Source organism: Capsicum annuum, chromosome 4, assembly GCF_002878395.1.
Source record: "Capsicum annuum cultivar UCD-10X-F1 chromosome 4, UCD10Xv1.1, whole genome shotgun sequence".
Classification (NCBI taxonomy): domain Eukaryota; kingdom Viridiplantae; phylum Streptophyta; class Magnoliopsida; order Solanales; family Solanaceae; genus Capsicum; species Capsicum annuum.
Window position 1 is genome coordinate 25,226,367 of NC_061114.1, and position 12,728 is coordinate 25,239,094.

The following is a 12,728-nucleotide window of genomic DNA, read 5'->3' on the forward strand; positions in this document are numbered from 1 at the left end:
GACTCAAGGATCTAGACCCTTCGATTCAGCACCAAAAAACAAGCATGGTCCTATCCACCAAAGAACTCAGCTGATTTCAAGTAGAAAGGGAAGAAAACAGTTCAAAGAAAGAGAAATCGAGATGAACAGAAGCAATTTCAAATAACAAAAAGAGAGAAACTTACTTCTGAGAGCTGAAAAGAGAAGAAGTACAGAACCAAGGCAAGGTGTTGAAGATCCAAAGAAGGAGCAAGAAAAATTGATGATTCAGGCGTGGATTCAACATCAAATTTCACTTGAGAGTGATCTCAATCAGCGGAAATGAAAGCTAGTGGAATTAGGAAACCTTAGAAACATGTTTATATGTCTGAATCATTCGGGTTTGGGCCAATATTTTAGATCCGAACAGCAAAGATCAATTTTCTTTATTAGATTTTCGAATGAGTTGGCCCATTCAATGTAGAAACAATTTGTTTTTGGTATTTGATTAATAAAATCCCCCTATTAAATTAAAAATAACAACAACTAAATTTCAAAACAATTCTAAATAATTTAAAATTTGATATACCGCCTTCTCATATTAATCTCAATAATTTTTAATTATTCTATTCAATTAGAATTATTAAAAACCAACAATTTTTAGAACACTTTCTAAAAATGAATTAGCGGTCCAAAAACGACTATTTGCCCAATCAATTTTTCCCCTTAGGAGAGATATAGTTTTCTAAATTTTTACAAATTTTTATTTTTTTGTTTTTTCTTTATAAAAAAATCTTCAGTTTTTATACATAATAAATTTGGTTTTTATGATTCAAAAATCTAAAAAGGTCATTTTTGTTTCAAATTTGGTTCTCTGGATATCAAACTTATAGGCCCAAATTCAATAAAGATTCCCAATTTCCGGTCGAAGTTGTCACCACCCTCCCTTCACCGTTAACTTTCATTTCTCTTTTTTCATCGTCGGCGAAATTGTGAGTTTCCCTCTGTGTGTTTCTTTGTTATATCTGCTAAATATGTACTATTGTTATTTGCTTCTTCAATTTCTTTTTAAGATTCTACTATAAAAATTACATTTTTTTATGATAAGAATATGGTTCTTATTTGATTCATATTTGATCACTGCTTCGAATAATTTCTCTATCAGAAACAGCCTCTCTACCTCAGGATTACACTGGATATGTTTTGGTATTTGATTCCTATAGATCACTGTTTTGAATAATTTCTCTTTGGAGCTTAGGATCTATACAAAATAACTTCTTTACCCTGCAAAGGTGTCGCAAAGATAGGGGTAGGGTCGGGGTACATCTTACCCTCTCCAAACCCCACTTGTGAGATTACACTGGGTATGTTGTTGTCATACTTTTCCTATTTGATAGTGGGTTCGAGCTAGTAGTCGAATATTGGGAAACTTCAGCTACAGAAAAAGGGTAAAAGAGAGTGAGGTATTAAAAGATGAAATATTTGTCATCATATTTTGTGTTTACATCAATTGGGATGAAATTCAATTACCAAATCATTCAATCTAAGAACTGATTACTTATAACAAAAAGAATATTCTTAAGATATGATTTTAATCTGTACTTATCTAAAATCTGAGCATTTGGAAACATTCAATTCGACGGTGGTATCTAGATTAGTTCATGCATAGTTTGCCATTGTACTTACCTCCCACTAGAACAAGAATTGGATGACTTTGTCCATCAATAATTAGGAACAGATACGAAAATCTCACGTAATTTTTTGTTTCTGCTCAAATTTGAAACTTGATCTCTCGTTATCTTCAGTTTTATTGACCGCCACGGCTCACCCTTAGGTGCACTATGAATTGCCAGCTTATGAAAGAGGTGAATGATATTTCTGACTTCAAAAGTTTACAAAACATGAAATAAATATCGAGGGCAGCTACTTAAAGTGTAAACCTTCCAATGTCCTTGGGAAAATTTGTAGTCCACTTGAGCTGATCTGTTAGAGGCTCACATCCAATATAAGAGATAATTGGCCATAACATTGATTGATGTAGCTGTTGATGACTTCTCTGTTTGAGAAAGTTTAGGAATTAGGTACCTTTTGTAGTTGTTGTTTGTGGTTTCGGATAGATTGGTGGTATTATTTGGTGATAATCTTGTTTCTGCTATTGTATGCTGTTTTGTTACTACCTTTTGTTTCTTGTTCTTATATATTTGGTGGTACCTTTTGTCTCAAACCGAGGGTTTATCGGAAACAACCTTTCTACCTCACATCTGAGGTAGTGGTATGGACTGCGTATATTCTACTCACCCCAGACCCCACTTGGTGGGCGTGTACGGGGTATGTTGTTGTTGTTGTTCACTTGACAAGCATTTTGATTTGCAGAAAATCTGAAAAACGAAATCTATTTTCTCGATTTCTTGTAGATGTTGATATCTGCATTTACATAAAACAATGTTTTCCCTTTCCTTACATAAAATTTCCCTCCCTACCTGTTACGAGAGGGATTGATTGCTGAAGGAAAACCGTGTTTCTAGTTCCCTTCCTTTCCTTTAGCGGTGATAATTTATGTACGCGGCAAAGTTAGAAATCCAGAATCTGCCATGATATGCTAAAGCTCCCACTAGAGGAAAATAATGTGCTGTAACCAAACTAGACGGAAAGAACTGGGTAAACAAAGCAAAATTCCATCCGGCTGATCTCAAGCTGGATGAGAAGGCAAACCAACCCTATGAAGAAGGAAACTATGATGTTCATTAAAAGCTCAGCCTAGAGTTGATCGACAGGTTAACACCGAAATGAGTTGATCGACCGATTAATCCCCGTAATTGACCCCCTAAGCTCGGGGAAATTGGAAACTATTGTATCTTTTCTAAAATAGCTCTCTCCCTTTATTTCCACAGTGATAATGATCTAGTCTTTTGGTCTTCAATATTCTTTTGCTCTATTCATTTAGTTTTCTATGCCAGTAAAAAATATAGAAACTTCTACTGCTGTTTTTTTTGTTTATCTAATATTGGACTTAGACGAGTTTAAATAGAGTTAAATGGACAATTAGGATTTATCTCGCCAGCCTAACTTGTTTGAAATTAACGCGTAATAGTAGTTGTTACTGTTGTTGAGGTTGTTGTTGTTGTACTCAATTGATGTAGCTTTCTGCATATTTCTTCTCATTTCAGCTGATTGACAACTTTATCCAATGGAGGCTAAATTCTTTTGCTTTCTCAAGATTGTTGGGGTTGGTTTCAAGGCTAAAGCAGAATCTCAAGGCCGTCTCTTATACCTCAAGCTTGGTTGCAGCCATGAGGTTGAACTGACTGTTCTGCCTGCCGTTCGTGTGTTCTGTTTCAAGCCCAATATCATATGCTGCGCAGGTATTGACAAGGAGAGGGTACATCAATTTGCTGCTTCTGTAAGGAGTTGTAAGCCTCCTGAAGTTCACGAAGGCAAAGGTATAATGTACATTGATGAAGTCATAAAAAAGAAGCAGGGAAAGAAATCAAAGTAATGACTCAGATTCATCTGGCCAGGGCTTGGTCTAGTGGTAAGAATGCAGGACGTAATGTGTGGGTTAAGCCCACATCATTAATTTGAATCCTGCCATAGCAGAAACCTGGTTTTATGTGGAGAAGGATGTTATGTTTGTGAGCCTGACTGCTGGGGTCGCAGGGAGCGGCAACCCCCTGCAATGGACGAATTAGTATTCTGAAGGTAATTTAGAAAAAATGCTTGGAGCACATCCTAAACAGTCAAGGATTAGGGTTTTCGCAGCATATATAGACATGGATTACTTGGTGTGAACTATGGTTGTAACATTTTATAGGAGTTGGTGACTGGCCATGGGTTTTCTTCCCTTGGAGGGTTTACCACATAAAATTGTGTTTCTTGTTTTCTTTAATCGTTATCTCATAACAAACGATAGTAGGATAGAGGAGCAGACTCGTCTCATAACAAAAGATGGAAGTATAGAGGAGCAGACTCATTATCTACCGAGTTTTTAATGTGGGCCAAACTGACCCTTATGATTTCTTGATTATCACCCAAAAAGAGAACAAGCATTAGGGTTAGTCTTTCTAGTTTGGGTTCTGTTCAATCTCTGGTGCAGTAGTTATTAGATCATCCTTCCATTTTATTGTAATGATTTTTATGCACAGATACAGTAGTTGAATAGCTGGGCTGTTTTCTTAAGATCGTTTTAAAGCCTTTTCAGGGTTACAGCGAAGTGAGAGTATATTGGATTTCCGAGTAGCAGATACTAAGATCCATCTGCATCTTTTGCGGTTAAGCATCGTACTGAATGCTCATACGGAAAAGTTGACTCCTAGATCTGGAGTTGCTCCGAGCATTTCTCGGCCACTCTTGGGGGTGCGGACACACCCGCACGGATTACAGGTGAAAATTACATGAATGGTGGGGAAGTTTACAGTACCCAACGATATTGAAGTTTACAGTAACTGACAGCTTTCACAATACCCAACAACGTTGAAGTTTAGGTAATGGATGTAGACTCATCGGGCAGGGAAGACTCAGAATGGGTGATTGTGTTGTCAGAACCTCTCACCTATCCCACATGTTCAGCTAAAATTGTCACTGTGAAGCTATAGTTAAAATTATGAGACCCTTACTGCCTCGACTGTTTGATACTATGCTTTGTTAAAAGTATGAGACCCTGACTGCCTCGACCGTTTGATACTATGCTTTTTTCACAGAGAACTAAATGCCATCACGTACATGTTGAACACAGCAGGGCAATCACTATTATTTGTGCGGACAACTACTTGTGCTATAAGGAATTGAAGACTGTTGGGGGGGGGGGGGGGGGGATTTTAACGTGCATGGGATGAAGGTTTGGCCAGTCACGGCTTATAATATGGCAATTCATGGTTAATGACATTTTATCGCGACGAAAGAAAAACTCTCGTGCTGTCGAGAACATACATAAATTAAGTTCATCAGCGACTCGCCTAACCTACAAAAGTTTAGTCAAACAGTTCAAAGAAACAAAAGGAAACATAAGGACTATTAATTCCTCATAGTTCTGTACTTCCCGTTCTCATCTTTTGACCAAGGTAGCCAGCAGCATTCGAGGCCTTCTCTTTGGCAGCTTCATACTTCTCCTTGGCTTGCTCAGTCATTGTATCCTTGGCATATTTATAAGCTTCATCAACCTTCGATTTTGCATCTTCATATTTATCATAAGCCTTGTCTAATGCATCCCTCGTCGAGTCTTTAACATCAGGAGTCTTATCCGTAGCCATTTTTATGGTTTGGTCGTAAGCATCAGACAACTTGTCTTTCACTGTGTCTTTTGCATTAGCTGCACTGCCAGAAGCCATGTCCTTTGCTTTGCTTGATTCATCTTATTGGATGTGTGTATGTAAGCTTCATTGGCGCTATCTTTGGCCTTGCCCGCGATGTCTGAAGCCTTGTCCATAGCTTGACCCGCTTCATCAGTACCAAAACCATAGGCATCAAATGCCTTCTCTTTCACTCGTCTTTTGCATTAAAAACACTGCTAGAAGCCATGTCCTTTTCTTGATTCATCTTATCAGATGTTGTATCTGTAAACATCATTGGCGCCACCTTTGGCCTTGCCAGCCATGTCTGAAACCTTGTCCATAGCTTGACCCGTTTTGTCAGTAGCAAAACCGTAGGCTTCGGATGCCTTTACTTTCAAGAAGTCTTTTGCATTACCAACACTGCTAGAAGCCATATCCTTTGCTTGATTCATCTCACCAGATGTGCATTTGTGAGCATTATTTGTGCTATCTTTGGCCTTGAAAGCCATGTCTGAAGCCTTGTCCATAGCTTGATCCGCTTTGTCAGTTGCAAAATTAAACCATAGGAGTGGCTAACTTTATCTTGCACTTCGCCTTTGGCTTCACCACCCATTTCAGAAGCTGCTCTCATGCCATCATCCACTTTCTGAGAGGCAAAATCATAAGCCTTGGAAGCTGTGTGTTTGGCACCTTCTGTTGCATTGGCTGCCATGTCAGAGGTCGTGTTCATCGCATGGCGTGCCTTATCAGAGGCAATGTCATAAGCATTATGAGCTTTCTCTTGCGCTATATTGTTGACCTTACCTGCCAAAATGTCCACAACAATATGCTATGCATATACAACTACAAAGAACATAGCTAAATATGAAATGCATAGACAGTCATGCTCAGAATTTGGCATATGTTACCTGCTTTCTCCGATGCAAAGTCATAAGCATCTGATGCACTATGTTTCCCTCTCTCATAGGCACGGTAAACCATCTCGGCTGCTGCATCCATAACTTGATTTGCCTTCTCACAAGCAACATTCTTCACGTCACCTAATTTGTCAGATGCCATGTTTGCCATTCCGCTAGCCTTTTGAGACACCTCTTTGTGGGCTCCTGCAAGCAAAACTGATCATTATTTTCTCTTTCGAAGTGTTTAGGTGCCGAGAAGCTCATTTCTTAATATTTCATCTTAATCCTTGTCGAGGAAAGGGAGAATTACCGTACGCAGTTGAACTTATAGTCTCCTCAGCATCTGATGCTGCATCTTTCGTATCTTCTTGATACCTAAAGATTTAAGTAAATAAATCTTATAAATTTTGAGATTTTCCCACAATCTCAGAACTGCGGACATGCCATCTAACAAGTAGGGACATGTTCATATTACACTAAGAACAGAGGCGGATCCAAGATTCGAAAGCTCCGGGTGCCACCTTGTTTTGAACAATAAGTATACTCCGTGCGATATTTTAGGATAGTGGAATCAATATTCAAAGAGTAAACTATAGTTATATATATCTTACAAGTGTTAGTATTGCTTGCCTAGTTGGTATTATCAAGTGCTTTGTAAAGAAGAGGTCACAGGTTCTATTATTCATAGCCACACTATGTGTTTTTTTCAAGAGAAAAAAGACAAATGCTAAAAATCATAGCCACTAGTCCCTTTGATATTGTGGGTGCCAAGCATAATATATATACATTAACTGATACATATACACATAAATATATAGAGTTTCATCCGAGAAGTGCGGGTGCTGTGCCACCCCATACCTTCTACATAGATCCGCCCCTGACTATGAAGCTCAACATGCGTTGTTTTATCAAAGATAATATCCAGTAGTGGCTACTGATAAACAACAAAGAGGGAACTTAATTTTGACAGCAAATAAGTAAATTGTATTTACTTAGTAAAACTTACAATCTCATAAGCGATGTTCTCTCTCTCTCACACACAAAAAAATCTCGCGTCAACAAAGTTCTTTTAATTTATTATTATTTCATTCATTTTTATTACAATAAGAGGTGTGTGTGTGTGGGGGGGGGGGGGGGGAGGCAATGAGAGTGAACACACCTATGCAATGGCGGAGTATCTATTGTGGATTCTGACAAACTCGGGAGCTTCTATTTAGATCTTATATCTGTTGCAATATGAAATTCATCAAACACGTAAATATATTTAATTGTGAAGCCACTATTACAAGTTCAAAACTCATAAATTCTTAATTCTTGATCCCCCTCTACTCCTACTGTGTGAGGGCATCAACAAGTACTCTCATATCTGAAGAACCTAACAACTTATGTAACCTCCATATCGAGGCTGGTGTTCAACCTAGAAAGTAAGGTAATAACCTCCAACACCAGTCAACTTGCATGGGTAACACGATATTTTTACAGTATCAGTTTATTTACTATGAACTATACCTATCAAGTGGGTAGGGCCGGGTCAACCCCGAATCGGTCTGTGAAAGTTAGCCGGGTTGTGGGACGGGTCGGATCCTAGCCTGGTTAAACGGGCCGGTCCGGTTCGTGGCCCAACAGTAAAAATTTCAAAACAACCCTAACCCGGCCCACTTAACCCAACTCGGTTCAACCCACCTAAACCCGGTCAAAAACGGTTAAAAATCCGGTCAAAAAACATTTTTTTTTCTCTCCAATATACAATATATATACCCACCTATATACATTTTAAATACGTTAAACAATATATATACACTATATATACAGTATATACTACATTAGAATTTTAAAAAATATATATACATGTACACAATTACACATGTAATCGTGTATACGACTATACGTTAGTTAAATATATATATATTACTCTAAATAAAACATATTCTACAAGATATATACTACAATATAATGATATATATAATAATTTATAAAACATATACACATGTATACGTATACGTCTATAGAAGATATATACACATATATACGTACCATTCAATCTATATGTGTTACTTTAAATAAAATATACTACAATATATATATATACTACAATATATGCACACACTATATATATAGTTATACACTAATTTATAAAACATATACACATGTATACGTACCATTCAATATATACGTACACATATAAAATATATGTACTTTTTAAAATAAAACAAATATAATAAATTAATAATACTTTATAGTAAATTAGTAATATATTAAAAAAAAGGACAGGCCGGTGCACTAAAGCTACTGCCATGCGCGGTGTCCGGGAAAGGGCCCCACCACAAGGGTGTATCGTATGCAGCCTTACCTTGCATTTCAATTTTTTAGTATAAATTCGTAATATATTAAAATTAAGTATTTAATTTATACTAAAAATTCAATTTAATTTAAACTAAAAAATTAAAACTCGGCCGGATCGGTTAACCGGCGAGCCTGTATCGGTTTTGATCCAGGCCGAGTTAACTGGGCCCAAAAAAGATTAAACCAGCCCGATACCGGGTACCCTATAGTCCGTGGGCTGATCGGACTGTTACATCCACATACCATCTTTAAAAAAAACTCTGTTCTTTCATTTTCTTAAACAAAAGATGCCTATAGTGATAGAGCTGGGGGGAATCACTAACCCTATATATTAATCAAGAGGGGATATAACAATTTGACAACACGTAGGAGGGACATAGACCTTAATCTCTTCGATTCATTAATTCCACTACATATAAATCGGAAAAACGGAAAGTACAATTGTTATCATAACAAAGTAAACGTCACAATCCATTAATAGAACAAGCACACCAATAACATCTTTTGCAATGTTACCAAAGAATCAACTAGGCTGACGACATGGATAAATTAAAAATACAGAAACAAAGAAACAAAATAACAGTTGTGTGTTTTTATATTTTTTGTTTGTTTATTTGATTATACTGTTATCTGTCCAGAATTGGAGGTCTTATCGAAACAACTACTCTACTTTATCAGAAGTAGTGGCATGAAATGCGTACACTTTACCCTCCCAGACCCCACTTTGTGGGAACACACTGGACCTCCCAGACCCCAATTTGTGAGAACACACTGGGTATGATGTTATTTTAGAAACAAAATAACATTAGACTAAATAATACAATTGCACTACAAGGTCTCAATTGAACAGATTAAACATGAAACCTATAAGGTAAATCCTCCAAGAGGTCGTTGCACCTGTGTTAGAAAATCCAAAATGCATTTTTGGAGGAACCAACGTGTTTGTGAAATATCTAAGCTAACATAAGTAACAAAAGTTTGTAAACGTTTGTTTTGGTAGATCGCTTACATTTTGATGTGTAAGGGTGTTAAGTGGGCCGGGCCGGATCAATCCAAAATCGGTCCATTAAATTTAGTCAGGTTGTGGGCCGGGCTGGGTCCAAATTGGAGTTAAGTGGGCTTGACCGGGTTCAACAATAAAATTTTTAAAAATAATCCTAACCCGGCCCACTTAACCCAACCCGGTCAAACCCACCTAAACCCGATCAAATCTGGTTAAAAATCCGATCAAAAATATTTTTTTTTTTCAATATATACTATATGTACCCACCTATATACATTTTAAATATGTTAAACAATATATATACAGTATATATAGATACTATACTATATTAGAATTTAAAAAATATATACTCATATACACAATTACACATATATACGCACCATTCAATGTATATGTACTACTTTAAATAAAATTTACAAAAATATATATACATTACAATATATATATATATATATACTAATTTATGAAAAATATACACATGTATACGTTAAATATACACGTCTATAGAAGATATATATACATATATACGCACCATTCAATATATATGTACTACTTTAAATAAAACATATTACAATATATATATAGTTATATACTAATTTATAAAATATATACACATGTATACGTTAAATATACACGTCTATAGAAGATATATACACATATATACGCACTATTCAATATATATGTACTACTTTAAATTGTAACGACCCGAGAACCTATCCCGAGACGTCACGTGGTGCGTAAGACCACACGTGGCCTCAAGCTAACCCTCTAAGCCCGCCATCACTTTCAGAACTCACTACGACGGAAATCAAGGTAGAGTAAGAAAGAATAATCATGCCATGAAAACACTGGAATATGAAGAGATACTGTCTTGTACAATCAAAATACTGAAGTTTTGCACATACTGGTACTCTAGTCTGACAAAGCCTCTATTACATAAGACTGAGGAGCCATTGGAACAGATCTCCCAACTGACTCGTACTGAACTGAAAGGCAACAACCATCTATTAACAAGACAAAATCGAAGATACAGGTCCTCGAACCATGAGGACTCACCAACTGCAGAAATTTAGATGAAGATACTCAAAGATCACTGTCGCTGCTGAGACTGGGCACCTGAACCTATATCACAAAGAAATATAGAACACAGAAGAGTATGAGAGTCAGTACTTGAGAATGTATTGAGTATGTGGGGGTGTATGCAACATTTTAAATAATATCATAAGTGTGTAAGAAAATCATGCATGCTGACAGTAATAACTCTCTTCGCTTGAATTACCTAAAACATTATTTTCATAAATCATCAATAAAACACATGCTTCGTAAATTCATAAATCATTTGATTCAACTCAAACTCTTTGACTCATGAGTTAGAGTAACTCGGTAACTCAAGGAACTTAGATCATTATGGACTTGGGAGTTTCTTATAACCGACATAAACTAAACCATGTGAGTCGCATGGAGTCTAACGTTTTGCCCTCATAAGGAGAGAACCCCACATTGGCGGGAGCGTCGTACTCTTCCCAGAGAGTACAACCTCAATTTCGTTATCACAATTCCATACTAGGCCTCTGTCCCACAATTATCAATATCAATCCTATGGTGACACGTAGTTTCGGGGAAATACTGCATTTCCCGCTCGGTGATAAATACTCCTCCCAGACTCAGCTCAGAACGGGTTAGGAAATCCACTTTAATCAATATCAACTCATGGGTCTTATCATAGAGACTAAAACATAAATATATCTCATTTGTAAATCATATACAACTGTGGATTCCTAACTCGACTCAAAATCAAAACAATCTTTCTCAACATCAAATGTATTGCTCATCAAATCATATCAAATGTCAAAATTTTAGGAAGACTCATTCTTCACTTTCAGTCCCAAATATCTATCTATCTATCTATCTATCTATCTATCTATCTATCTATCTATCTATCTATCTATCTATCTAATCTATCTAATCTATCTAATCGAATCCAATCGAATCCAATCGAATCCAATCCCATCCAATCGAATCCAATCCCATCCAATCGAATCCAATCGAATCCAATCGAATCCAATCTCATCCAATCCGCCCGCCCGCCCGCCCATCCATAGAAAAACTTGAATCATGACACTTATCTCAAATCATTTAGAAATCATCAATACGTAATAACAATATGCATCTCATGGCATAAATCCTTAATTTAAGAAATATGATGGTAAATAAATCATAATAACAAACTTAATCAACTCAAATCTCGTAATTCATCAATAAAGTAATTTGGGCGTAAACCCACTTTCAAAGATCATGAAATTTTTATAGTAAAAATCAATTCTTTGGGCACAAAAATGAAAGGATATTCTTGTTCAAACCCCACATACCTTGAATTATAAATTTGAGAATAAGAGACTTTATTGGAACTTATTTCTCACACTTTTAGGCTAAGATTCTTGATGCCTTTGACTTGGGGAACTTAACTCTTGAACAACTTGGAAAAATCTATGGAAGATTCTTGAATTTCTTGGAGATGATTTGGATTTGGAAAAGAGAAACCCTAGTTCTCTAGATATTTCTTAGAAAAGATTGGAGAGAAAATGAATGACTCTTCTCTACTTGGATATATATATAAAACCAAAAAGGAAAGAAATGATCAAAATATCCTTTTAAAAACAAGATAAAAACTGTCGATCGGGGTTTGTGACGATCGAACTGACAGTCCACCAGATCGTCCGTCACTCAAGTGCCAAAACTGGGACATTCTGCCTCGACGTGACGGTCGAAGTGACGATCCGTCAGGAAACTGATGGTCCACCAGATCATCTGTCACTCGGGGGTCAGAAATGGGACATTTTACCTCGACTTGACGGTCCTCTTGACGATCCGTCAAATTTTTGGCGGCCTACCATTTTGACCGTCGCACGATGGCCAGAAAAAGGGGTTACTGCCTTAGCTTGACGGGACAACCGACGGTCCACCAAGGACTTGGCGGTCCTTCAGGTCTACCATCAGGCCTGGGCGATTCCGACATCGCTTAGTAAAACAGCCATAACTTCCTCATCCAATGTCGGATTTCGATGAAATTGATATCGATGGAAAACTTATTCAATGCTCTACATAACAAAAAGTAGAAATTAGAGAAATACAACACAATATAAACATCAATCACTTTGAAATCCATCTCTATCCACTTAAAAGACAAATTTAGGCTTAAGAAACGATCGAAATATTACATAAATAAAATATGTAATACATATACATTACAATATATAT

General features: G+C 36.7%; 3 protein-coding genes across 3 annotated transcripts; 1 reads left to right on the forward strand and 2 right to left on the reverse strand.

Annotated features, from left to right (window-relative positions):
• Nucleotides 1-715: 715 nt before the first annotated feature.
• Nucleotides 716-3,844, forward strand: LOC107855917 (60S ribosomal protein L6, mitochondrial). Its single transcript, XM_016700924.2, has 2 exons — nucleotides 716-950; nucleotides 3,126-3,844. The coding sequence occupies exon 2, from the start codon at nucleotides 3,146-3,148 to the stop codon at nucleotides 3,452-3,454; it is 309 nt and encodes a 102-aa protein (XP_016556410.1). The 5' UTR covers nucleotides 716-950; nucleotides 3,126-3,145; the 3' UTR covers nucleotides 3,455-3,844.
• Nucleotides 3,845-4,797: 953 nt separating this feature from the next.
• On the reverse strand, nucleotides 4,798-5,282 carry LOC107855923 (protein DR_1172; the record flags this gene model as incomplete). Its single annotated transcript, XM_016700928.2, is given in 1 exon segment — nucleotides 4,798-5,282. A coding segment is annotated over 1 exon segment (306 nt), but the record flags the coding sequence as incomplete, so codon positions are not given.
• Nucleotides 5,283-5,494: 212 nt separating this feature from the next.
• LOC107855922 (late embryogenesis abundant protein At3g53040) lies at nucleotides 5,495-12,486 on the reverse strand. The gene is made up of 5 exons (XM_047411547.1): nucleotides 12,401-12,486; nucleotides 6,435-6,499; nucleotides 6,134-6,328; nucleotides 5,803-6,029; nucleotides 5,495-5,743 (listed from the first exon to the last, which is right to left on the reverse strand). Exons 1-5 carry the CDS (start codon nucleotides 12,484-12,486, stop codon nucleotides 5,495-5,497), a joined length of 822 nt encoding a protein of 273 aa, XP_047267503.1.
• Nucleotides 12,487-12,728: the final 242 nt, after the last annotated feature.